The sequence below is a fragment of the Mizuhopecten yessoensis genome, unplaced genomic scaffold, assembly GCF_002113885.1.
Source record: "Mizuhopecten yessoensis strain PY_sf001 unplaced genomic scaffold, ASM211388v2 scaffold5895, whole genome shotgun sequence".
Lineage (NCBI taxonomy): Eukaryota > Metazoa > Mollusca > Bivalvia > Pectinida > Pectinidae > Mizuhopecten > Mizuhopecten yessoensis.
In genome coordinates, this window is record NW_018406277.1 from 157,532 (window position 1) to 185,467 (window position 27,936).

Consider the following 27,936-nt stretch of genomic DNA (forward strand, 5'->3'; position numbering starts at 1 on the left):
ACATGCATGCATCACACACATACAGGAACGTCATTAAATTACCTTAAATGTTGATTAGACGCTTAACCCTATAAAATATACCAAATCAAACCAACCTGTAGTCTCCCCCTAATGACTGCCAGGCTTGTATAATCACGCAGTGGTATATTGCCTGTATCAAAACATTAAAAAACAAACCGGATTCTGAACATTTAATCAATTTTGCCTAGTTTGTATATACTGACTGCGTACACGTACTGTGTAATACATTCTTTCTTTCCTCCAAAGCGAAACTTTCACAAATTATGCTGTAATATAATTAGGCGTGTTTATTGAATATGAGAAAAAAACATTCTCTACTCTTTAATGTTATGACATGCGTGGAGGCTCGTTAGTGCGTGTCCAAATGATATATATATGTCTACATACATGTAACCTACCAATCGGTGTGTCAAGCATATCCTTGTCACAGCCCTTTACCACGGCCGTGTCGGATACTAGAACGACTATTATAATTTACTGCAGGGAAATTCCGGATGAATACATGTGGCCTCGGAATATCTCAACTATAGTGTTGTTTATATACACTAATATCCCGGATACAGAGTCTACAACCCACCTTACTCTAGCCGCGCTATCGTCAGACCGACCAGCCTCAAGGTATGTCTTTATATTATTAGATTTTATTATTAACTAATACACCTGGGCAGACTCTATTTATTAAAGTATGTAGATTATATTTTTAATTTCTGTAAACTGGTACTTTTCCATAGCGTAGCACAGAATATATTTGAAATACTCTGAATTATATTCACATTCCGTCTACATGCTCATATTAACTTTTCTCTAAGATATTACATTAGGAAAAATACCCGGTACAGAGTTTTTTGATTTTTTTTATGATTGGACGTGCATTTGGCAAAAATGCATTTTCTGCGTTAATTGGAAGAATAAAAAATATGACTTCACAGGAAGAAGAGTAAACTGTGTTACATCCTAGCATGGTGGACACGTTCTCTGGTAGGTTATACACCACCAAGTAAATAGAACTGCGTAATAGTGTTTTAGTGTAAATGCTACACATCTTAGCTTAATCAATGTTTTATTAAGCGAAATTAAAATATGCTTGGAAATTGTATAGATAACCCACAAATGAAAGGTTTAATTTTTCGGCATCCATGCAAACATATATGCAATTAAGTGCTCTAGATTCTATCAGCAAATCAAAATTTGAAAAACTGACATAATAGCGTCTCGTAGCCTCGAGGATAGCTCCTTGCTGTGCTGTAATGATATATGCACATCGATACGATTCAATGTTCCTAGAAATATTGTGCACCTACTTCATTAAAAATGTACACGGATATTAAACAGACGTAATACAAATGCAGACACTTGTAAAAACAACGATTCATTGAGCTACCGTAACGTAATTAAGATATGACAAGAGTGCAGTAGCGTGGTAGGGGCATCAACGGTCAGGTTCATGTACTTAAGTGCCTCACTTAAAAAGGTATAGATGTACGATTTAACACTTCAGTGTGCCACACTGTGAATAACAAATGCATAACAAACATTAATTGAGTATACGTTGTCTTTTAAAGGAAGTTTTATGAATTTCAAGAAATATTGGTTTGTTTGTTTGTGCTTTGATTCGTATTACAAGTTATTGCCAATTAAGAACGAGTCGGGCTTTGGATGGGAAGTAAAACCGGCGTATCCAGGAAAACCCTACTGACCTGCGGCCAGTACCTGGTAGTTCTCCAATGAAGACCTCGAACCCGTGGCCCTGCTTAGATTGTCAGCCGCTTTAACTACTCGGCCACCACGGCCCCAAATCTGCCGAGTGCGACTTTTATCAACAGTATTCATGTCATTGTATACATTTCAATTAGTTCTGATATATATTCCATTATTTAAACAATATCATAGACGTAAATAAAAGTAAGCTAGGTGATGTAATCCTATGATAAATTGCCTTAAATGTGGTTCCGTGACAAAGCTTGATAATATCTTCCCTTGATCATGTGCCAGTTTAACAGATAGGCTGAGATTTATAGATATATAGTTAATGGTATTCGTATTTTAGAACGTGCTACGGTAACTAGTTTCAAACGAAATGGACGAATGATTTTATATGACGGATTATTTATGTAAATTCTAATAGCTGGTTTACATGCCTAATGGTTTTATTTATATTGCTTACCTCAATTTTATAGCTAATGACTTTCTTTGCTCATGATGGTCTAACAGGTATGTATGAACACCGTAGGTATTACAATTCTCGCTATCGACATCTTCAAAGGGGTATCCATAGACCGTTTTTCTCTAGCTGTGATGTTGAAAGGAAAAGACGCCACTTTCCTGTAGCATGTATCGCTCTTAACTTACTTCACTGAGTTTACATATTCATGTTAGTATTCCAGTGTATTAACTGGTTGTGGGTTAGGCGTGTGATATGATGCAGTTCAACGCAGTTTTGGCAAGTTGTATGTATAACCAAATTTTAAATGTTCAACCACCTATGTGTGTTACGTTAATCTTTCAAGATGCGCGGTGATAGAGACTGCTGGTGGATTTTTCAGTCCCCGAAGCTTGCTATAACTTTGATGTCCATCGTTTTCTCTTTTAAGTAGCGGCATGGTTCATAATATACACACTTTACATATTAATGTAATTAATCTGTACTCCTTAGTGAAGGGGTTCAATGCACCTGCCCCTCTGTTTCTCCAAAGTTTTGGTTCCTAGCATAACCAATGAGTCCTACGAGGACGAAACCGCTGTATGATGCCGTGTAATTCAGTTTTGGTATATTGCATAATACACGTGTATATTACCAAATTTTAAAGGTACAGTCACCCGATGGTTGTGTTACGCTCATCTTACATTAGTATGTATGATGACAGATCATATATTTTATCTGTCTTTTGCCAAAAAGAATATATAGAATTGTAGTACTATCAAGGAAAACGAATTCTTAACAAAATATCATATATAGTAAATGGAATCGAAATTTTGGTTTCAAGGTCTAAAACCATTTTCCCGAAAAGTCTGCTATTGGACCAGTGTTTTCTATGCACATACGCGACGTTGTGTTGATAGTTGTATCTCTTAGTCACCACACGTATAGTGATTGATTAATTTATTAAATTATCCACCAATCCCCCATTCCCTCTTTGTGAAGCATTAGCTGACTGTTGAGAAATCGTACCCCCGTTTGTAGAAATTGTTCGCTCACTGTCCGTTATAATCGTTGTAGTTGCAAAGGATAACAAAACCACATCTGAATGTTGGAACAATTATCAAATGGCGTCATGAGTGTACATTGACTAACATCTTTAAAAGGGTTTGTAATTAATTCATTATGCCGGAACAATCACAGAGTGAATCTCAAGATTTATTTGTTATAAACAACATGTTGAGACTTGATTCATCCAAAAGTACCTTGAATTATAGGGTATTGCTTTGATTGTTTGACTGTTATGTGAAAAGATTTGAAGTGACATGACATCAGCTCACATCGTAGAGATGACACTTAATATAAATTGCTGTGGGTAAACTTTGAAAAATTGTAAACATTTTGCATTTCTGTTACCAGGAAGTGTCTTCAAACAAATATTTTAATATCGGACTTATGATTAGTGTGATTAAGGATATCAATATCTTAATTGATCCCGATGGTTCCACCTGGAACTCTCAGACAGGTGCAATAAGGATGAAAGCATTGATTGTCTGTGCGGTATCGCGTTTTTTTTTTTACATCTTGATATATTGATGTAGATAATAATGACCACTTAATAAGCAATTAGACATTGTCCTTTTCAAAATGTGAATTTGTTCACGGGAAGAACGATTAATATTTTGTTTAGCAAACAAAATGGCATATGCTAATTACACATTGTTGCTTTGAAACTTGTATTTGGTCAGAATAAGAATTATTTATATTACTTTGGTTAGCAAACAAATTAACATATACCAATTAGACATTATGGTTTGGAAATATCATTTTTGTTAGAATGAAGAATGATTAATGTGTGTTTAGACATTGTTACTTTGAAATCTTATATTTGGTCAGTAGGGACAATTATTAATGTTCTTTGTTTAGCAAACAAGCTGACAAATGCATATTAGACATTACTGTTTTGAAATATTATGTTTGGTCAGAAGGAAGATTAATGGACATTACGTTTATTCAGCAACCCACTTGGCATTTACTAAGACGACATAATTGCCTTGAAAACTGATATTTGGTCAGAAGGAAGAATAAGACATATCAGTTCGTTTAGAAATGAAACTGACATATGCCCTATAATACATTGTTGTTTTGAAATATGATATGTAGACAGTAGGAAGCTTGATGGATATATATATACATATCCTTACATATACCAAGATATCATTGTTGCCTTGAAACGTGTATTTGATCATAGGGATATTTTATTAAAATCATGTGTTTAGAAAACAAACTGACATATGCAAAGTAGATGTTATTGCTTTGAAAGCTTATATTTGGTCAGAAAGAAAAATGATAAATATAAGTTTGTGTGGTTAGAAAGAAGGTTGATGAACATTACCTTTGTTCAGGAAACCAACTGACATACACCAAAACGCCAATGTTGCATTGAAAACGTCTATTTGGTCAGAAAGAAGAATGATTCGTATAACGGGTTTTTTGGCAACAAACTGACATATGTAAATCACACATTGTGGTTTTGAGTCAGAAGGCAGAATGATTTATGTTGTTTGTTTAGCAAACAAATTGACATACAAACTGACGTACAAACTGTACGAAGTAGATACAGTAGCTTTGTAAACTCTTATTTGGTCAGAATGTAGAATCTTACCTTTATTCAGCACACAAACTGACATATGCCAAGACGACGTTGTTGCTTTTAATACGTGAATTTGGTCACAAGAAAGAAAAATTAATATTCTTTTTTTGATTAGCAAACACACTGACAAAACAATCTGACAAATGCCAAGAGGCGTTATTGTTTTAAAAACTAATATTGAGTCAAAAGGCAGAATGATAAATATTAGTTTGTTAAGCAAACAAATTGACATACAAACTGTACGAGGTAGATACAGTAGCTTTGAAAACTTATATTTTGTCAAACGGAAGTTTAATGAATAATAAGTAGGCATTTATGCTTTGTAAACTCTCATTTGGTCAGAAAGTAGAATGATGATTATTATCATTATTGTTGTTTAGCAAATAATTTGACATATGCCGCACTGTATATCGGTTCGGTTATGTTTTATAATTGTAAAAGATTTTATTGATCAAACTGTTACAGAGTACAGTTTTAGATTTGAAGATTCATCTATTTGCACCGAGAACCATCAATTATGGATCTGATCGTGCACTTATAAATACTTATGCTAGAGTGATTAAGGTAGATTATGGATCGTCTGATAGACTTGGATATATAGGAGTCAATAGGTCGTGATGTTCGATAGTCAGTCTTTTCCTCATAATAACAACTATTATTGACGGAATTTGCAATTAAGAAAATCGGTAATCTGTAGACGATATCGTCTATATGGTAATGATTTTGTTACCCAGGCGGCGTTAATAGAAATCAGCGAGGTTGTCATAACGGAAGTCTTAAGAGAGTGTAGTAATGATATATTTCATCCACCTCTTCGTGTGCAAGATACAGGTTCCATAAGTGGAACACCCATGTGGGATTAAAAGATCTTTCAATCCCTTTTGGGGTGCGATTAGCAAAGTCAAAGTGGGGGCCTTAAGTTGGTAAAAACACGAAGGTTGATGAGTATTTTGTAAAAGGTTAATTAGTCTTTCCATGGGAATCCCCATCTACTTTCAAGGGTTAACTGCTTCTTTTAATCTTGCCCTGTCTCACCCTGTCGAATACATAACGCGATGTTGACGTTATAGGCTCAATGTCTTTTTGACGTGACGCCATTATACTTTTGACGTGATATTTCCCTTCTCGCTATCCCAAATAGATGACCCCGGTTCGGAAACTCCTTTTTGCTCTGAATCGTGACTTAGAAATGTACAATTAGTACCATCATGCCGCCAAAACACTTGTGTATAGTACATGTATCTAGAAATGCTTTATGTTAAATATGTAAATACTTTATGTATGGTATCTAGAAAATCTACTATAATTATTGTAGCATCAACAATAACATTGTCGGCTTTTTCATGTTTCTGGGTACGAGGTGGGAGAGAAGATATTGTGTAAGTACATGTATGTGAGATATAGGGATTTTATATTATTCGGCGTTAACTTTGGACTAAAAACCTCGGTTTTGACCAGAACGCTACTCAAACGGGTAACAATTCTCTATCCCTATTATCATCGGATAATGGAACTGATGAAGAATTATAACAAAAGAATACATATCAATAGAAAAATACTAATATTATTCGGCGTTAACTTTGGACTAAAAACCTCGGTTTTGACCAGAACGCTACTCAAACGGGTAACAATTCTCTATCCCTATTATCATCGGATAATGGAACTGAGGAAGAATTAAAACAAAAGAGTACATATCAATAGAAATATACAAATGAGACCAAGCATCTGGTTGGATATACAGCATTTGAAGTTTTAACCATGACCATCAGTATATCGTTGACATTACAGATAGACAAGTAAAACGTCATCGATACCCAGCTAAGTTTTTGAACTCCGTACATCGTTTTAAAACAATGTTTTGTTAGCTGAGATCAATTGACCATGCATGACGTGATTTTGTTTTCAAGTTCTTATGCAGAAAGATATTTGATATAATTGAGCTCCTTAAAACTGACGCGTTTTGATCATGAGTGTAAGGTGCGGGAACCAAAAATAACAATATACGTATATGTGATAAATTTTGGGAAATAAAGTTTACAAAAATCTACAACATTCATCACAAATGCTGTGGTGGTGTCCTATCTGCCGTAGCCCTCGAACTCTCCGTAGTGTTATTTCACACTCCCTGTTGTCTCATACCGGAGCCAGAGATGTTGAGGATAGGATAGATAACGGCACCTGTGGTGGGAGATTGGTTGGCACGTTCGACTGGTTATAACGAACGCAATAGCCTTGCAAAACGCAAACGCCGCAGACAGAAACACAGAAACTATATAAAGTTCACGTCCGGTAAAAAGACCTGTAAGGTGATGAAGAACTTGTTTAATAATTGTCGCTGTAGCAATTCGGATGTTTAGCAACTACCACAGGGGATTTGTCCGGTCGTTAAGGAAAAAAAGAGGGTTTGTACCATCTTAAGATTACAGCACCTAAATTGTTTCCTCGTACCAAAATCGATCATCATTCAAGAAAAATGCATTCCCGTTTGGGATGCAGGTGTTAAACGAACATGTGAATGTTAATAATGTAAGGTGGCATGTATACTCCTTCAGGTCATTGAACTCTGAAATAATTTCGTCTTTTTCTGTTATTATCGGAATATAGGGAAATATAGATTTTGGGGTATTTGACTGTGACAGCGTACACGACAGCTGTTTTAGCGTACTTTATAGTATGTTTGTGTCGTTAGTTACATACTGTATACATATCACAATGTGAAATATTCAATATTCACGTTTATAACTATACCGTATATTAAAAAAGCTTACAATGTCATCTTTTCAAGTACCTGTCAATTTTCATAATATCTCAATGGATGACATAAATATTTAGGAATATTGAGAATAGTGATGATCAGTTCTGGTATTATCACTTTATTACCATACCAAATATAATTGGCTATCATAGAAATATGAATGCTGCATGTATAGAATCAGGTGACTTCCGTTTTCCTACGCTGTCGGCAACTCAGATACGGGTACGGGCTATTGACATAATAAGGGAAGGAAAACATGTTATACTGTAACAAGATACAGGATGCAAACGTTAAAATATTAATTGAACCAACGCATTTTGTTTCATTATTTTAGATTAGAAACAACATTTATTAATCAATTCAAAAATATGACATCTGGGAAATTTGTTTTGGATTATTTCTTTTTTTTTTCAATTTGTTCTTTTTTGTTTATGTGAATAAAAAATAAACTCATGTTATTGAACCAGATTTTAAAGTTTTGTGCAAAATACCCAGCGTCTCCGATATCCAATAACATATATTCCTGGCAAGGCAATACCGCAGATACATGTACGTGTTTCCTTGTTGCTGAAACAGGGCAGTGTTACACTACCGAGTTTACTGTATATATTTCTGTTCCGGCTATCCGATGCTGACAATCATTTTCAATTAATTTAACAACTGGGTCACCAAGACCTCGCCTAAAGTAACGTCTGTATAATAAGGAGGTGCACACATATACCGACGAAAAGCGTAAATTGGTTGATACGAACGGGAGCTGTTCCATGAGGTTAGCTATTGTTCAAAGACCAATCGTCCCTACCAATAAATCGTAGGTGTTTATTAAAACCACGAGAAATAAGGCGATTCAGCCTTGGAGTCGGTTAGATTGGTTACCGCAATGGTTTCGCCAGGCAAGTGTCATATAAAGAACTACTTAATACCGTCTTAAGACTGATTTCTCGTTACTTTTGTCCTCAGCAATGTATTGATGACTGGTGCTTTCACCTTTAGACGGTCAATGATCGTGTAAGAACATGCGCGTAGTATCTGATCACATCTAATCATCAGTTAAATCCCTCCGCGCCTAATCACACAACTTATCGGACAAGTCCGTCTGCAAAAAAACGGATTCATGTGTTCATTGAAATTGATTATATCTAGAAACTGTATACATATTGAGAGTGGTTTCTATTTCTTTCGCTGTAAATTATCTATTGTTCAATATATTGATCACCGCACAAGGAACATGGATGCAGTGGAGCTTACACTGATATTCGTCCTATGCAGAAGTCAATAACATAGTTTAACACCTCCATTTGCATTTATCCTGTTCACGAAGTTTGTCCGGTTTTATATTAGATTTAAGGTAAAGTAGAGCATAAAATAAGCATGTAACACAGACAGAAGCTCAGTAAACACACTAGCACCAAATAAACCAATGTCAACACAAGAACATAAAAACTACAGTCAACAAACAAAAACAAATATACCAAAGCGTCATACGCAGCGATAGCAAATACAATAGTATTTTATCACATAATGTACTGTGTTATCCAGTGAATAAATCCATGTCATATTTTTTGCGTATTAACCAATTTAATATGACCTATCAGCCATGTGATTGGTTGTAAGTTTAAATTGTTTTAATTGTAACGTCACGCCTAGGACAGGTACATGACGTCATAGACTAAAGGACTGGAGTCAAAATGGCGGCTTTTTTATATTTCAAGGTTGCATGAAAATTGTCGTTTTACACGAATAAATGCCACAAATCTTGATTATGTGATAAAACGGATCTTACATTCGTTTTCATTTCATATGAAATATATGAAACAGAGGCTCGCTAAATTGAAAAATTCTTAGACTCTTTTCATACATCTCATATGAAATGGAAACTCTTGTAAGATCCTGTATATATACATGCTTGAAAATTTCTCGCAATCACATTGGCCGAATCCTATACATGCGACCAGTCCTCAAAAACTCATGCAGACTGGTTATCCGGTGAATATTGATTTCTAAATATAGCATATATAGCTGATGCGGAGTTAGACCGAAACGCGATATGTCAGACGACAACAGAAGACGGCTGCTGGCGAACGCTTTGCCTCTGTTACATCTGAATATTTCCAAACACTACTCGAAGAGAAAAATGTTTGATTCAACCCTGGCCAAATTTTACAGAGGCAAAACCATAAAAACAAAAAAACAGGACCTTGAGGTTTGTTTGGTGTTTTTTTTTTTTGAAGCATATACTCAAATTTGTTTGGGCTTTTGTGCTGGTAAGTATGATGTGTTATGAACCTGAAAAAGTGATATTGACAAAAGTTCATAGTTGTATAATGTCAACACAACGGCAAGGTACGCTACAGCTAATTCACATTAGAAAAGAAATACAATGATTTGAACACAAAAGGCCAAAATATACCACGGCGTCAAGATACAAAGACAAATTCACCACGGTGTTAAAACACAGCAAAGTATACCATACCTTAAACATATCAGCAAAACTATACAACAGTGTCAACACAAGATATATATCAACACACAACGGCAAATTATAACCTCTGCGATTATATTTCGCGTTTTTTTATCTATATTATAGTTTTTTAGAGAATAAACGCGAATTCTAAACACAAGCGAACATATCTAGCACACTATGACTGATGTTAATGCAGTACTAGCTATAACGTTTATCTCCAACTTTACACCGGTCTGTGTACCGAAGCTTCAGATGCGTTTAATTTAACTCGAAATAGAAAAGTATTTGCTATAAATAGTCCGCTGAACGATATAGCTCTGGCATGCTAACTGACCTACCTGTTTAGACTGAAGAACCATTACATGTACTACCATAGCGTCAACACATACGGAAAGTGTTCAAGCAAAAAGAAAACCAAAACGTAAAACTCGGTGAAGCATAAAACATAAGGTCTGCCAGTAATGACAGCTGTGAGGTCAAGCATAACGATCTGTCACAGAGTAGTGTAGACAAATAATAAACATGATTCTTGCCTTATGATAAGTGTTACTATTTGATATAACGTCGTGTTATAGACAATCCAATGCTTTCGCAAGTTTTATTCACTTTTTTTTCATAAAAAAGCAAAAAAAAAATGTGCAATGAATTTCATAACTCATTTCAAAACGCGGTGGTGGTTTTGAGGTTGCAACATGTAAATATAAAGATATTTGTTCATGTTTTAGGAACATTTAGTTATAGGTATGTTACACGGTAATCGTATGCGAAATTTACTTCTAATTACAAAACGAGATACATTGTAATTTTGTTACGCGATATGCTTCTAGTGAGCACGATATTAGTTTGTAAATATTTGACTATTAATAACTTTTCTAAAATGCATTTATCATCTCGTACCTTGAATAACAAACTTTCATTTTATATATTAATATGAAACAACTTTTTTGAACTTACATTAATCACTCTTGTTGCCACTGATATTAGCGCACTTGGGATCTAAATGTGGGAAGAAACCGGAATACCCGAAGAAAACCGATGTTATCGGGCAAATAAATCCTTACCTTATCACGCTCATTCGGGAAATCGAACCCCGGTCGCCTTGGTGAAAGACCGCTGTATTATGCACTGCGCCAGCTAACTACCCATAAAACTGCTGGCATTGTATTTTGCCTATGGCCTGGGACTTGCTGGTACCTGGGATATGGTCGAGCAACACCATTGATGGTGGCAGCCATCACGCTTCGTTAAGAGCTGTATGATAACTAGGGGTTATATTGCATTGCTGTTCCTTGAGATGTATTACTCGATGATAATGGGTTCTAGTAAAAGTCTCGATCAAATTAGGTTTGCGCTAATAATTCTACAAAATTATTTGCCAAAGATAAGTATGGCTGTATCTCAGATGCTCCCTCGCAATGTATAACATATTAATGGAATGTCATTTGATTACCCATCATGATTTTCGTTGATTGTCTCTTTGATGAGCTGGTCAACAGTGTCTCGGTTAGTCCTAGAACCATAACTGACCCAGTACAGATCGGGGCAAACTCAGCTCTAGAAAGAGTTTGTGGCTAAAATCGACATATAGCCAAGATAATGTGGTTGTTGCTGTTATTTTAATTGACATATGCTGTATATGTTGACGTTGTTAGGTAATCGCTTTAGTTTAAATGACAGCTGTTATCTAATTAAACCTAACATATATCAAGTAAAATCCCGTCCAAATCTCGTGTCACATTATTCAGATATCGGATGAATCAGCTGTATTATTAGACAATAATACAATGCTATCAAGTTATTTAAACTAATCCAATGATTGGTAACGAGGAGTCACGTGGTACTGGTAATTGAACCTATGTATAGAAATAGAGCAAGGCTGTTAGAACCATACGATCTAACCGTATATCCGTTAGTTCATACCGTGCTTGTGTACCTTTAATCTCCTCACACGCATTATCCCCAACATGTATGGCTAACAGGGCAGCAAAAACAATTACTTCATGTCAGATAGGCTGATATACAGCTGTGAAAATCAATTAAAGAAATTCATTGCTAGATATTCGATTCTTTTATCTAACTTTTCATGACAGAGAGCAAAGAATAACTTAGGTTATAGGCACAACGTGTTTGTTTGTCAGAAGATCCGGGTAGGGACGATGTGTCCGTTCATTGTAAAAGAAAGCAATTAAAACAGATACATTGCCCTCAGAGATGGATATATTTCTTTGTATGCTTCAATGATGATAAAAGCTTTTCCCCGTAAGCAATTAATGTGTATGATGTAACCGCCATATGGCCATTAGATAAAAAATAATCTGAAATTATGATGGCAATCACCAGCTATTGATGGGGATGTACCTGGTCAACAGACCTAAGCGAGTGGTCGACATAATGCGCCATCACGATCCACTAATGAGGATGACAGGAATCATTGTAAGCCGCCAGTCCGTCCATTTGTGGGGTTAGTTGCGAGAAAAACATTTCCGGCCACTATAGAATTAATGGTGATAAGTTACTATGCATTGCATCCGAGACGCAATGTAAATGTTTTGAAATGTCTTTTAAGTGTCCGAGGTTTCCATGATGAAAATATACAGTAAAACGTTTCTGTATATACAATGATGACGTGCAGATAGAGCGTTAACTTCGCCTTGAGACAGTGTTCTGTATTAGCGCGAATGCATGATCGTTAAAACCCGAAAACCAGACCTGTCATTAGTCTCCGTGTGTTTTACAATTTCTTTTTGAAAGTTCGTGGGAAATTCTAGAAACGCGTCAAAGCAAAGCACGCATACTTGAAAATACATAATATTGACTTAGTTTGACGTGCTAACGATAACAGACATCGGTGTTGGCTTGACATTATGTGTAGACATTGGGGTTGCCTTTTCAATTGACTACAAGCATAATTGGTGCATTTGGAATTGATTACAGATATCAAAGTGGCCATGACCTTAGTTGTACACACTGGTATCGTATTGACATTGGCTTCACACTTTGACGTGTCCTTTACATAAGATATTGATATCGTTGTTGTTATGACAAAAGCCACAGAAATCATTATGCCATAATATTTGGCAACATACATTGGCATGGCAATGATTTAGTCCAAACACAACGGCATGGTATTGTATTAGCCAACAGACAACGGCGTGGCTAAGACATTGACTTCATATAATGGTATGTCCTTATTATTAGTTGCAGACACGACAAAATCAGTGCATTAACACTTGTTTCATACATCGACATTGACTACATAACTCAGCGGCTTGACAATAATTGCGGCCAAAGCATCTTGATAATGTTATCTGAGTGCCCTTGACATTTGCCTCCAGACGAACGGTTCAAACACGTGACGACTGCTATGGAAACAGAAAGTATCATATTTGTAGCAAGGTATTATTTCTTACTTGAGCGGGTTCAAAAAGTAGATCACATATATTAATTACTGAAATATTCACATTAATGCATTTAAACATTTATTACATGGAAAGATGACAAAACAGATATCATTTATAACAAGTGTATTGTGATATATGTCTTGCATCATTTGATATTTCATGAAACAAATAACGGAAGATTCCAGTATTATGAGAGAATATGTTTCGGTATTAAACACTATGAATGTAAAGGTGGTTAATGTCACAATCATCAGATGGCATAAGAGCTAAGTAAAGCATACTTCAAAACATATTTTAGCTACAAACCTTCGTAATGCAAGTGTAATATTTCAGCTTCCTTCAAAATTGCATTTAAAAACGAAGATAGGAAAAATCACCTGAGGCATATCCAATAAAAAGGTATCGGTTATAGCATTACTGGAACCGGCTTGTTCGTTTTCAAGAACTACACTAATAGATTCAATTGAAATAGAGACTACTAAACCTGATACTGTCCTTTTTGAAATTCGTTTACGACAGCAAGTGTGCTTCTTCAAATGCCGATAGGTCCTTCTGAAATTAAATTATGATTAAATTCCAAGTAAGCGACAGTGACTGCAGATACAAACGACAAACACACGTTAATACACAAACAAAATATTTTAAAAAAATGGGGGGTGATGATATGTTACTGCTGAGGAAAAGAAACTAATACTAATTGATCAGATGTTAAGTGCATGCTGTGAAGATTAGTATACCTTTGTACTCCTAGGGTGTAAGTGTGGAGTCCACTGTTTCGGTTTTTATTGTGGGTCGTTAGTCAGATGAGTTGATACCTACCTCGTCTTAGTTCAGGTAGTAACGACCGTCGATATTTCGTCAGTGTGCGCTTTATGCATGCTCTGAGAACAACTGTTTGTTATTAGAACGGTATGTTTGTATTTATTTTCTTAACTTATCTTATGAATCTTATTTCTTAACTGACAATGAAGTGAAACGGCGACAATATCGCACCCACCACAAGTATTGCACATATGGCGGTATGCCTTTTAGTTATAATAAATAGTAAACGAATGAATGGTGAGAGTTCAAAAGTGCATTGTATTTCATCGCAGTATAACGATAATGACCATTTCAACTCGATGGTAAACAAGGGGAATTTTATTTTACGATCGTTAACTTTCCTGTTCTTTGTAGTAGCATACCAACATTATTTAAACTGTATTATGTATAAATCACGAAATCTAAATATACAACATTCATTCAAAATCTTGAAATTATTTCTGAAACCTGTTTCAAACTGTTAATGATAATGGCATTCCTAACTTACTGCAGTGAAGGTGGTGACATTTCGAATCTAAGGAAATAATAAGGTTGTGTCAATGCGTCTTTGATTTGATACAAAAGCGCTCATGAACTTGTTGCAGAAGTCCTTTAATCGGTAACTATATCGATATCAGATTTATTGTCTTACATTAATCATTGTAAATTCGGAGTAAGATAGTACAGGCATCTTTTTAAATATAGATACAAAGTTCAGTTAATTAGTAGATGTCCTTGAATTAATTTATATCGGTCATCACAATGTTGAATGTATTAATATATACCATTTCACCGTGTTTTTGATTCATTAACATAAAACCTGATGCATACATATAAACTAAGTAAACTTTCAATCCGATCCCCACGAGATCTCTGTTGTGAATAACTTGATGCAGCGATCACTACAGTGAGGTGACCAACCTCGACCTATTGCATAATAATGTAGTCGATATCGTGTCGCAAATAGATCCCTACGTCAGAACCACCTTAATCTTCCAGTCAAAGATGACCATTTCGATCTCTTACTTAGGAGTCACTTCGATCTCATATTAAGAACCACTTAAGAATTATTAATTAAAGCCGCGTATGTGTCCTAACAAGTCCCATTTTGATGTCTTAATTAAAGCATTAAGGCTGGTGTTCTAATACGAATAGTTCACAGGCATTTTTATTGAATGCTACGAAATGACAAATTTAAGGTTATTAACAAATTTACTTAGGTTTTGTGAAGCTAAAAGTTATTTTAATGACTGTGAGAAGCAAAACGGCCACAATTAAGACGGATCTGACCATGGATAAAAACAATTAAATCAAAGTAAACATTCCGTGTAATATTTTTTTCACATATGGTGAACAAAAAAACGAAAGTAAAAAGACTTAGATTGGTCAATGAACTTTGCATGATCTGTATTCCATAAAATAACATTCTGCGGTGTTAGGAATGGTCAAGACATAATATAAAATTGTAAATGAAAAGTTGTACATAGAAAGTCTACTCTTTTGTTATTATTAAAATACAACGGAAAATATTGCAAATGATCATCACACATCGCTCTTGGTTTTACATTTATGTAACGGTAAACGATGCTATCGGATCTAAAAGCTACAGTCATCTTGGTTTGAAGGCGGTGTGCCTATCAACAGACAGTGAAAGAGAAACTAAACTTCACATGGTCTAGGTATATAAATAAACTTCAAAAATATGTTATTACGAAGCATCCAATTGGGTAACCTTTGTGATTGATCAGAGATTGACATGTTATAATGCATGTGAACAATTTCTATGAAGACTTCGGCCTTAATACCTCATTACAGACGACGTTAACGTCGCTGTGTACCATTTTGATAACTAAAGTAAAAGTTCAATATATCTTACAATTGTTATTACATATCCGAAAATCAATGATAAATGAGTCATTAAATATGACTTATCGGTGGGGTGACATTTTAGCGAGGTTAATTGAACTTTTAGAAAGACTCATCCCGATCCAGACGCATGAAAAGAACTTAGTTGCATACCATAAATAGCTGTTTTAAAGATGGATTTTTTCTTTCAATGGCGGTCAGATAAATAACTACATAAATGTAGTAATAGCTTCTCGCTTCATTTGGTACTGGTACAACGTTTATGTTTCATTATCAATAGCAGAATGTTTCAATACAGAAGATGATAAGGAGATATAGATCCTATAATAGATTTCTGAAAACAACAGATGACAGAGAGGCATAGAAGCAATACTAGATATCTTATGAATGCAGTCCGTGACTGAGAGACTAATAGAATATATCTTTTCACTGTGATGCAGACAGAGAAATCTCACACTAAGGCTCTGTCGAGTGCTAAAACTCAAAAACAGGATATCTCGAGGGTTGAACCCTCTGGCTGCATTAGTGATCGATACCTTTTCTCTCGCACCCACCTACCGTACAGGACAAACAAGCTGAAATGGTGAACCCAGTGCACCGCATTATCATCAAGGGCACATGAAATGCGTGACAAAATCGAGGACGTTGCTCTTGTAACGCTGCATAAATTGATGTCTCAATGGTGACGTATTTAGAATGATAGTTAATATGACTTTTCTCGCCTAGGCAGGTAAAGACAAATCCATCTTATCCCCAGGAATACACCTGTTTAGGTTGCGAGATAAACACGAGTAAAGTTGTTGTTTTCACGTGTACACAATGTGCATCTATTTTGTAGAAGGTATTCAATATTTCAACAGGGTTATGAATTGAAACATGCCGTTTGTAAATGTGGCCAGTTTGCCACTCTCGCAATAATTCGTTTTACCCTCTAAATCTAATAGATCTGTCACGCGATAGTGTTTATTAAGACGTATACACATGACGTAGGCAGAATATTTACAGACCCATGTGTATGTAAACACACAAACAAAAAGGATGAGTACCTACTTTTCCTTTTATGTAGAATTTATGAGACGAATGAAATGAACAGCTACGCGATACGATCTAATAATGCCTCATGATTTGTGAGGTTACGCTAAGTGATATTTTACGAGTATTTATCAACATAATAGCTCTATAAAAGGTCCAGGCTAAATGACGTCATAATGCGAATGGGGCGTAAGAATACATTCAAACAGTACAATATCTATTGTATGAAGGCGTCACATGTCAATTTGTTACTACATAAACACATCAACATAATAACATCATAAAATTAAAACACTTTAACCGTAATTGAATTGAGCCCACCATACAAATACCTACGTGATACAGTTTAAATAATTGAATTATATCAAAAAACATATTTTTTTAAATGCACCTTGTTGCTTATGCTGCTTTTTTAGAATCATTTAAAAGTTGTTGTTTTTTATAAATATCTCGTCCGTGTAAAATCGCTTAAAAATGATTATTTACGTAAAATATATAGAACGTAACTAATCAGTTTATGTCACCTGTTTCATTTGCCCATGCAATTGACCAGATTAACATTGCCTGTGCGTATAAATACGCGTCAGAAAGGCTTTATATTTCAACTTATGAATTCCTCAACAAAAAATAGAATATGACATTTAAAATATGTTTTGTGTTTTATTTCTTCATAATTTGTCTGTATATAACTACCAGCTTACACCATCATGTTGTATGGTGGTCCTTCATCTTTTTTTTAAATCACGTCAATACGTAGACTTGCACATGCTTCAGAATCTTGGACGTTCCAATTATTGAAAAAAGACATGTTGATTGAAATAGAAAGATTTAATCTACCAATGCAAGATTCAATCTTTAAATAGAAATCACATGGAATTAGAAAATGGTCTTCATCTTCCTTAATCCTCCTTTAACTCCACTTACGGAAATATAATTTCTATTCGGGTGAGGTGTTATATAAATCATTAAAACTCATACCCACGCACGAGGAAAGACGGATTGCCTTCACACCATTAACCATTAACATTGTTTTCACTTTGATAAATGAACTCCAATGCCTGGCTGTAATACTGCTACAGAATATTAGAAATTTGAAAGGTGTCTTGAAATGAACAATAATTTTTTTTCTTATTTTTCTTATTTTGTATGATAAGTGTGTCTCTTTGGGACTTTGTCAGGGATTAATAAATGTCGTCCATGTCGCTAGCGTTTCTGATTCCATTTCTCCCAGTGTCATCGAAATTGCAGAATATTTGGAAGTGTGCTAATGCTACCCTAATATATAAGGGCAAGGGAGGAAGAGGTGACCCCAGTAACTATAGACCAATCTCTATCACATCATTATTTAGCAAACTTCTTGAAAAAATTGTTTTTAAACATCTCTTTTATTTTCTATCTGAGAATAATGTTATCTCAAAAAATCAGTCTGGCTTCCTTCCCAATGACTCCACAGTTAAACAGTTAATATATTTATATGATGAAGCTTCAAAACAACTTGATCAAGGAAAGAGGCAATGATAGTATTTTGTGACATCAGCAAAGCTTTTGACAGGGTTTGGCACAGTGGATTGATTTACAAATTGAAGAAATATGGAATTTGTGACGACGTTTTGAACTAGATTCATTGCTATCTTATTGATAGACAGACAACAAAGGGTATTAATAGATGGCTAAAAGTCAAATTTACAAACGTTAAAAGCTGGTGCACCCCAAGGCTCGGTTCTCGGGCCTTATTTATTTTTAATATTTATTAATGACCTAGAAGATGAACTGCACTCCCATGTCAAACTCTTTGCTGATGACACTTCTCTTTACGTTTTGATAGATGGTGATGGCAGACATACTAAGATATTTTAATGAGGATTTAAGGAGAATGTCTCTCTGGGCTGATAAATGGGGATTATCATTTAATCTAAGTAAAACTGAATCATTACTAATGTCTAATAAAAATAATTCTGAGACATCTCATCCAGATTTGGTATTCTCAAATAGTGTTGTTATAAATATCAAAAATCATAAACATCTTGGTTTGCTTTTTAATAGTCGTGGATCATGGTCTGATCAAATTAATTATATAAATGGAAAAAGCTGTACACAACTACAAATAATGCGAATGCTCAAACACAAGCTAGATAGAAAATCTCCTGAAATAATTTATAAATCTTTTATAAGACCAACACTTGAATTTGCTTTTGCTTTGTGAAATAATTGCACCCAGGGTGAAAGTGACTTATTGGAATCAGTCCAATTAGAATCTCTCAGAGTTATATCAGGTTTGAGAAGAGGTACAAGTCATAACCTAATATATAAGGGAGTTGGTGTAGATAAACTAAATATAAGACGGGATAATTACCAATGTATATTATTTTTCAAGATACTGCAGCATGACTGTCCTGACCATCTTTATGATTGTATTTTACCATGTTTTAATAATGATATGAATCCTCGTATTTTTCTGTATTTTTCCAAAACTCACTTCATTGAGCCAGTTAAAACTGGCATTACTTAAGGAAAGCACACACGTTTTGCAACCATCTGACTGTAAGGATAATTTTAAATACGGTGGCTCCAGGAGGTTGAATATAACACTATGTCAACTACGGAATAGAGTCAGCCAATTAAAATCAGATTTTTATAATGATCATCTTACAGATAACCCTAAATGTGACTGTGGATATATTATTGAAGATGCAAATCACTTCTTCCTCAATTGCCTCAAACAATGCATTATCTAATTATAACGAAATTGACAACATCATCTTAAATACTGTTACTTTCACTAAGGGTGATATGAACATTAGCAGTGAATCAAATAAATGTATTCTCTCATGTGTTCTGGAGTTTATTGATAAATCTGGAGGATTTTAACTTAAACTATACTAAAAATTATATTACAATGTGTTTGTATTTGCTATTTTATAACAATAACTCTGATGTAATTGGGAAGGATGGCACTGTGTATAGTGACAGTGTCTTTGAAGTGCCTCCAACCAAGCACAAGGCTATTAATAATTGAAGTAAATAGACTATATAAATTGAAATGTTAAAATCTATGATATCCAAGATATTATTTTCTGTGAACATGTATTATATGGTTCTAGGATTCTCCTATCGNTAAAATCTATGATATCCAAGATATTATTTTCTGTGAACATGTATTAAATGGTTCTAGGATTCTCCTATCGATTCGAACATATACTACATCTTCTCTATAATACTCTCTCTATATATATATATAAAGTATATCAGTTATATCTTCTTGTAATATGATGTATATGTACATGTAACTGTTCTGTTTCACTGTGTCTTGAAAAAGGAGCGGATCGCTCCGAAACTTTGACAACCTAAACTTGTCCACACTGTTGAAATTACTTCTTTGCTCCATATATATATGTACATGTATATATGAATGTATGAAATGTGTGTATTTTCTCTGGAAAGGGCTGTTATAGGCAATGCCTGTGCCAAATCCAATTGTGTTTTTTTTTAGTACAATAAAATTGATTTGAAATTAAATGAAATTGCAGAATACTTGACAAGTTGTTTTATTGATGACATTGGTGTAATTTTATCAGTGAAGGAAACAGAAAATATTTCCGATATCGTAATGAATACACACACTGCCTCGTGTCATGTATCAAAAGGTATTTTGTTTATTGAACACAGATATACCCAAACGTCAAGTAAATGTTTTCGCTTGGACGAATGAATGACGTTTTCGATTACGCCGATGTTGCTTTTTTACTTATCCTGTCGGAGATGTGGGAGAGAGTTATTAATGTTTTACTTTATTTGTTAATCTTATTATTGCAGTCAGGGTTTTAAGTTAACCTCATCCAGATTTGTCAAAGAGGTTGATACGATTCATCGCATTCTGGTATCATCTAGGCTTCGTTTTTAGGACATTGATGGATATCCTGATTTCAGTCCTCATGACGGATTCTCAGAGGCAGCGAATTCTGATAAAACTTAAGTCGAGATTTACATGGAGGTATTGCTTATTTATTTGCTTGCTTGTATGAAAGGATGAAGGAATGTGAGGGTCGATCAAAGTTTCACATGAAGACATTAAGTCTGGTGCAACGGTTCACAACTTGTATACAATACTTTGTTCGAGTAACATTTTGCCATACTTTCTCTATATTACAAATTTGTTCATCTCGGGAACAGATTCTCACCCTTTAAGCCGTTGCCATGGAGACGCATATATCAGGCCCAAACTTTTCCGTATTTATCGCTTTTATTTCTTTAAATGAAAATTATATTTATATTGATACATTTGTCAATTTTACTGCGACAGAAGGAACAGGGCTGCTGAAGCTGTATTACGTAATATGTCATTTCTGAAACATTCCATTTATCAATGTCAAATATGCAGACGTCCTACCTTATTTTGGTAAGACTGGTCGAAAATAGTTATTTCAGCTGTGATACGAAATTAGCTTAAAATTGTGACGAGTCCGGGAAAATAGAACGTTGCATGCTTTATTGGATGTAAAAAGTAATGGACAATGTATAAATCATCGCAACAGATCGAACCGGATACGTACATGTAAAGTAATAAATGTTTACAAGGGTTACTCGCATGGGCAGATATAGTGAAACAAACCTCGTACGAAGTTTCACAACTCATATACGTTGTATGATTCTCACTTCCAATGACTAGTTAATGCGAGCAAATGAATACCCATTAAAACTGTTGACAAAATTTTCGAGAGATATTATATTATGTTAACAGCTGTTTTGTCATGCGCCTGTAACTCAAGAGGAAATAACCTCTCACTGTTAGAGCGTTCGTCACAAGTCCGTCCGAGACCGACCAATTCCTATTATAGTTTTCTGTTTTAACACATATAATTATTTTACTTGCAATTTTTCGAAGCTATGTTTTTTAAACTTCAACTGGGCAATAGACGCACGTTTATGTTCTGTTTGACACAATTTACTAAGCACGTTTCACACAAAAACCTCTCTAGTATTGGAATTATGCCAAACAAGAGAGCTATGTGCGACTAGTCTTGGATACGTTTGTTTTTGTCAAGTGAAGGTTTACGCATGCGTGTTTATATCTAATGGTTGTCACACACATCCATGATAAATCATAGGACCACTGGATATAGGCGCCACACTATTGTCAATATTGCGCGCAGCTTTTTGTAAAATGAAAACGAGGTTACATTTGGCTTTTCCATGTGTAAACAAAAACTTTTATTTAAATAATTAGTTTACCTATGTCACTCTAAATGCATATAGTCACTATAGACGAAAACAATACACACATAAGATTAAATTTGAATGTGTGGAACATGTGTAGAAAAGCTATAATCAGCATGTGTTTATATAATCATATAATGTATAACTCTAGATTCGAAAATTTGGGAATTTTTTGCGTCGTTATTACATTAAAAAAAATATTGTAGACAGAAGCACACGTTTCTCATTCATCATCATTTATACAAAATGAAAAGCATCGTCCTTATCCTCATCCTCATCATCCTCTGTACAATCATCATCATCATCATCATATCATCATCATCATCATCATCCATCCACATTGACAAACATCATCAGCATCATCATCAAAAAATAATAATGCCTCTTCATTTGCCACCTCACTTACCGCCAACATATATCAACGTCCTTTGATTCTCTATTACTTAGTTTGATTATATATGTTTCCTTCAATCCATCGCCAAACCTCTTTATAACGTCATGATTTATCGTGACAAAGGGTGGCAGTATAACGAGATTAACCTGTGTATTGCATTGTATACTGCGAAATAAAACATGCATATGTATATACACCTGAACAAAACAATGTATTGCATAATGTTGATATATGTACCTTAGTTACGCCTAAAAAGCACCATGTTGTCTTAAATAATTCTAATTGGTCCTTTCTACTTTCATGAATCGTATAAGGCAACGTCCTTACGAACCGGTGTGTGTAATCATAAGCATAGAAACTAAGGCCTTAGTCGCGAAATGATTCTTTAGTCTATAGCATCTTCTTAAATGCATTGCCGTTCTAGCAGATCGTTTGGATGCTTGAAAAGAAATGGATTGTTGTATATGTTTAATGTTCGTTTGAGGTGACAAGACAAGTCATAAAGTATCAATGGAAATCGTTGCGTGTAAACACAATTATGAAATAACTAGCAAAAGTAATATCGAAACATCTAAAAGACCTGAATGATAAAGATGTGTCGAAGTAAAAGATGGAATGTGTCTCTTTAACACGTTACAAACCGTCGTATCTCGAACAGGAACGTTCTCATGGTCTGAAACGTAACCAAACCTATTGAGAAAAAGCTTCATTGTCGTAAATGATTTGTGCCATTTTGTATTTTCGTTAAATCTCTGTCCGTTATATTTCTTAGTTTTCGCTTTTTCACTGCGAAAAGACGAAACCCTTTCAATGTCTTCATTTCGCTTCTAATACGCATCTTTTCTTCTTCATGTATAGTCAAACTTTTCTTCATGCCCAATAGTAAATTAATTCTAGAGAGCATATGGTAATGACATGCGTGTGGAACATATTTACATCTTATTATTCTACTTTGTGGCAATACCTCATATTCGCACTAGCACAAGAAGATTTGAATTGGAACAGTTCCATTCCCTTACAGATGCTATTCCGTTGGTCATTGTTTGGGTGTCTGTGCAAACGGCCGGTTAGTGTATAGGAATGGCAATGTGTTCAATGTTTAGCACTTCATTTCTAGACAGGCAAATCCCTCGGTCTCATTCCCGAACTTCGTCGATGAATATAGTTATAGACAGAGATACTCCCCTGGTCCAAATTCCGTTGTCCGCCAATGCCTTTCTTTTGGCATTATTATATAGACACAGCTCAAAGCCCTCGGCATTATGTTGTTGACGGAATCAGAGAGCGCTGGACAGATGTCAATGTAACTTTAGTTCATGAGTAAATCCTGGCGGTCCCAAGTGACATTAGCTCCGTCTGTTACCTCAATCCCTGTTAATATTCGGTATTGCTAGAATGTTCCATTATCAAGACTAATATATTAAGCTAATGATATCAACGCCAAATAAATTAGAACATACGAGATCATTACCAATACCAGTATTAGAATATTACGTCATGCGAATACGATGTCCGAGTGACATTTGTAAAGTGATGTACACGCACCATAGATCACCTACGCAACGGCAGACAATTGTTACTATCACAAACTGTCCGCCCCCTACAAACAGGTCGCTCGGGACAGTCAGCATTTCTCTCGAGAAGGGCAAACACTGCAGTGATCTATACACCTAAATGTCACACGTAATGCTTTCGTTGTTTTTTTATACTTGTCACAATGTGTTTAGATGCTGTATATTTGTATTTGATACTAGCCTCAATCTCCACGCAGCCACAAGATACACAACTGATAACGAGATCCGTCCCATTGCAGACAAATCATTAGAGAATTCAGTTGGGTTTGTTTTCCCGTTTATTCAGCAATCTGTAAAACCGCATCGAATATTTGACATGGCTCTGTCGTTGACAACGTAGCTTAGTAGGTCAGAGCGACATTGTACATCTGAGTTCCAAGGATCGAATCTAAGTCTATCCCAGCAGATTTTGTTTGCATTCAGAACACTGTTGGTGATAACGTTTTTTCTTTGTTTCATCGATATTATCATCGACACCCAGTCTTAACTGATTGGCGTGTGAAGCTAAACTATGGCATCTGCATTATGATAATATCACGGCTGCATTGTCGTATATACGTGTTTGTATGTCACTACTACAATTATACCAGATCGTGGGCGATATCGTAAGCCAGATGGCACTGATTGTATCTATTACTGTACTTAAACATTCTTGTTTTTTTTTAACTTTTCATATATGTTCTACAACCATCATACATGTTGATCTGATTTCGTGCATTGCTTGTATTTTCCAGAACTGTGTCATGATGTATAATCTGCTATGAGGCTGATAGAGATGACGAACGCAAGCATGGCGTCGGCTCCTGGTTACAGTTACCACGACAATGCCACACCAGAATGGCTGAAAGGCCCTTGTCCCCGGACAGACAACTATACCAGCCCCAACTGGAACTGGTTCCTTTGTATCAGTGTCATCAACACGCCGCTAGCCTCATTCCTGGATCGTTACGTTACGCCTATGTGGTTAGTGATTGGGTTTGTGGGAAATATAATCACAATGAAAATTTGGTCGCATCGGCGGATGAAACATATCAATACCTCTGCGTTGTACCTGACAGCGCTGGCGTCCACCGACCTGCTGTTGTTGTTCCTCTACATACAACGCTACCTCCATTTCACGTGGGGACTTCCGACGATCGACGTCCCTATATGGTGTCCCACATTCTTCGTCTTTTACATGTTCGCTCAGTACATGAGCCCGTTGCTCGTGTTTGGATTCACGACGGAACGATTCGTGTCTATTGTCAGACCATTTAAAAGTGAACGATTTTCTCGTCATCACCGAGCACCAAAGGAAATTATTGCTATAGCGGTATTCGCCTTCGCATTGTCCCTACCCCAGGCCCACGGCTGGGTGTTCAAAAACTCGGTATGTGGTGGGTCCGAAACCAAGTTTTTTGAGTATTGGACATGGATTACGGATGTACTACTATTCTGTGTTGTTCCAATCGCCACCTTCTTTCTAAATATTTTTGTTCTTAGAGTTGCGGCTAAAGCAACGAAACTGCGTAGAGAATCCACTTGTCATCAGGAAAATGATTCTGTACGATCGTCGTCACGACGCTCAAAAATAGCGCCATCTACAGTAACGCTACTGTGTATATCATTTTATAGAATATTTACGACACTTCCGGTGGCCATTTTGTTTGCGTTACAGTTCAGTGTTCCAGAAGGATCGTATGATATTCCAGTGTATGAGATGCACGTTGACCCTCAATGGCGGGACTATTTCTCGTGGTACACGGCTAAGACCATCATCGACACTATCGGATTGTCACAGTATTCGTGCAACATATTCATTTACCTGATGACCGCGAGACATTTCAGACACGAGTTCATCAACACGTTCCGGATCACAGCGTGTTGTGGTCCAGAAAAGAAACCCGGAAGTTTTCATCGACATACGTTCCTTACGAATGGCTGCGGCCCCGGTGGTTATGGCGGGGCGTCGACACGAATTACAGAATCTGACATGTGAACAGATTTCGGAACGTGTGTTTGAACTACAATTTGACCAAATACTATAAACATTTTTGTGACAATATACGTGTACGGATATCGAACGAGATGAAATTATCCGTTTCTGAACCGTTACACGAATTCTGATCCAAGGAACGAACCGGCATATATTCGTGTCTACAAATATGATAGCTTTTAACATTCTTAAACGACTTTGTAAACTTTCCCAGAATGCAGTTCTCGATGCATATGGCGGACTGCCGTTATATAATTTACTGGATCATCGTGTTCCCGGAAGGAAAACGATTATAAAGTTCTATACCGAAAATACTCTAATAAAATTATTTCTAATTAGTGCAAATACAATGTGACAGAGGATGTGCTGTGTATCGGTGGAAAACATGGGAAGCATGTCAGTTGCGATGTTCATACTAAATGGCACGCGAGGATAACACTGAACACAACAGTAGTGCTTGTTAGTATATGTGCAAAGAAACGAAACTGTAGCGTTCTTGGAGGAGAGGATGGATAGAGGGAATAATATATAAACATTTATTTTTTATTTTTTTGTTTATGAATGGGTGAGCTTAATGTTAGGAATTTAAAACTCGGTGATTTGGTGCATATCATATGTGGACATGATTATTATCAAAGGGAGAGTTACGTAAGTTTATTCTCTACATAGAAGCCAATACTGGGCAGAAAGCTTCGCTACTTGGCACAATTCTTACTGCTGAGGAACTGTGTTATAGTTTTACTATATTTTATTCATCTGCAGCAGTTCGAAACACTGCAAGGAAATGCACTCCATTGAATATACCTTATGGCTCCAACACTTTAACTCAAATAATCTTTGTCGACTGTCTGTACGTGTACATGTACATGTGTGTGCTATTTTTTTTCATTGTACACACAGTAATAACATAACGAACTATAAATATATTTTGATATTTCCCCAACACAAATATTGGCTGATATACAAATAACATATGGAAGTTTCATTAAGATATTTTGTTGATTTTTTTGTTTAAAGGAACCAAAGGTATATTACCCTGTTTATTTGATGGTATCTTATTTATCATTTAATATTCTAAAATGGCAGTTTACTTAGTACTTCAATATAAAACCTGGAGACCGTATAATGTTACAATTATCATTACCATATATAGGACAGCAAAATACTACAAAGTGTACAATAACAATACATGTAACAACATATTCAATTTTATGCACGAACAATTAAATCAATATGTAATCTTCATAGTCTTAACATTAATAAGAACAATTATTTTGTTAACTTAACTTTTGACATAAATATCTCCGAGGAAGGCATATTGTTTTGTAATTGTTTTAAAATTATTTTTTTCGTGTTATCGGAAGAGAATGCAATTCTTTAATTCCTGTTGTGTTGAAGATTATAATCTATGGGGAATTATATATATCATTGGCGTCTACGGGTCAACGTAATACGTAATCTCTAAGCGTTAATGTTAAGTCCATGGGAAAGTGTATGATTATATACATATTTAATAGTGCCGTCTATGAGAGAACGTATTCTGTAATCTCTAGATGGTATCAATATTAAGTCTATGGGAATTGATGTTTTGATAAGATTTAACATTGGAGAAAGTATTCTGTAATTAGAAGATATTTTTATTCTTTTAC

At 35.4% G+C, this 27,936-nt stretch overlaps 1 protein-coding gene across 1 annotated transcript; it reads left to right on the plus strand.

The window, feature by feature from the left end:
• The first annotated feature begins 435 nt into the window (after positions 1-435).
• LOC110451266 (probable G-protein coupled receptor 139) lies at positions 436-27,100 on the plus strand. The gene is made up of 2 exons (XM_021499185.1): positions 436-639; positions 25,047-27,100. The coding sequence occupies exon 2, from the start codon at positions 25,073-25,075 to the stop codon at positions 26,288-26,290; it is 1,218 nt and encodes a 405-aa protein (XP_021354860.1). The 5' UTR covers positions 436-639; positions 25,047-25,072; the 3' UTR covers positions 26,291-27,100.
• The last annotated feature ends 836 nt before the right edge of the window (positions 27,101-27,936 follow it).

What these genes read in the sequence shown, in the direction of transcription:
- LOC110451266 (XM_021499185.1), top strand. Translation starts at nt 25,073, where the DNA reads ATGAGGCTGATAGAGATGACGAACGCAAGCATGGCGTCGGCTCCTGGT.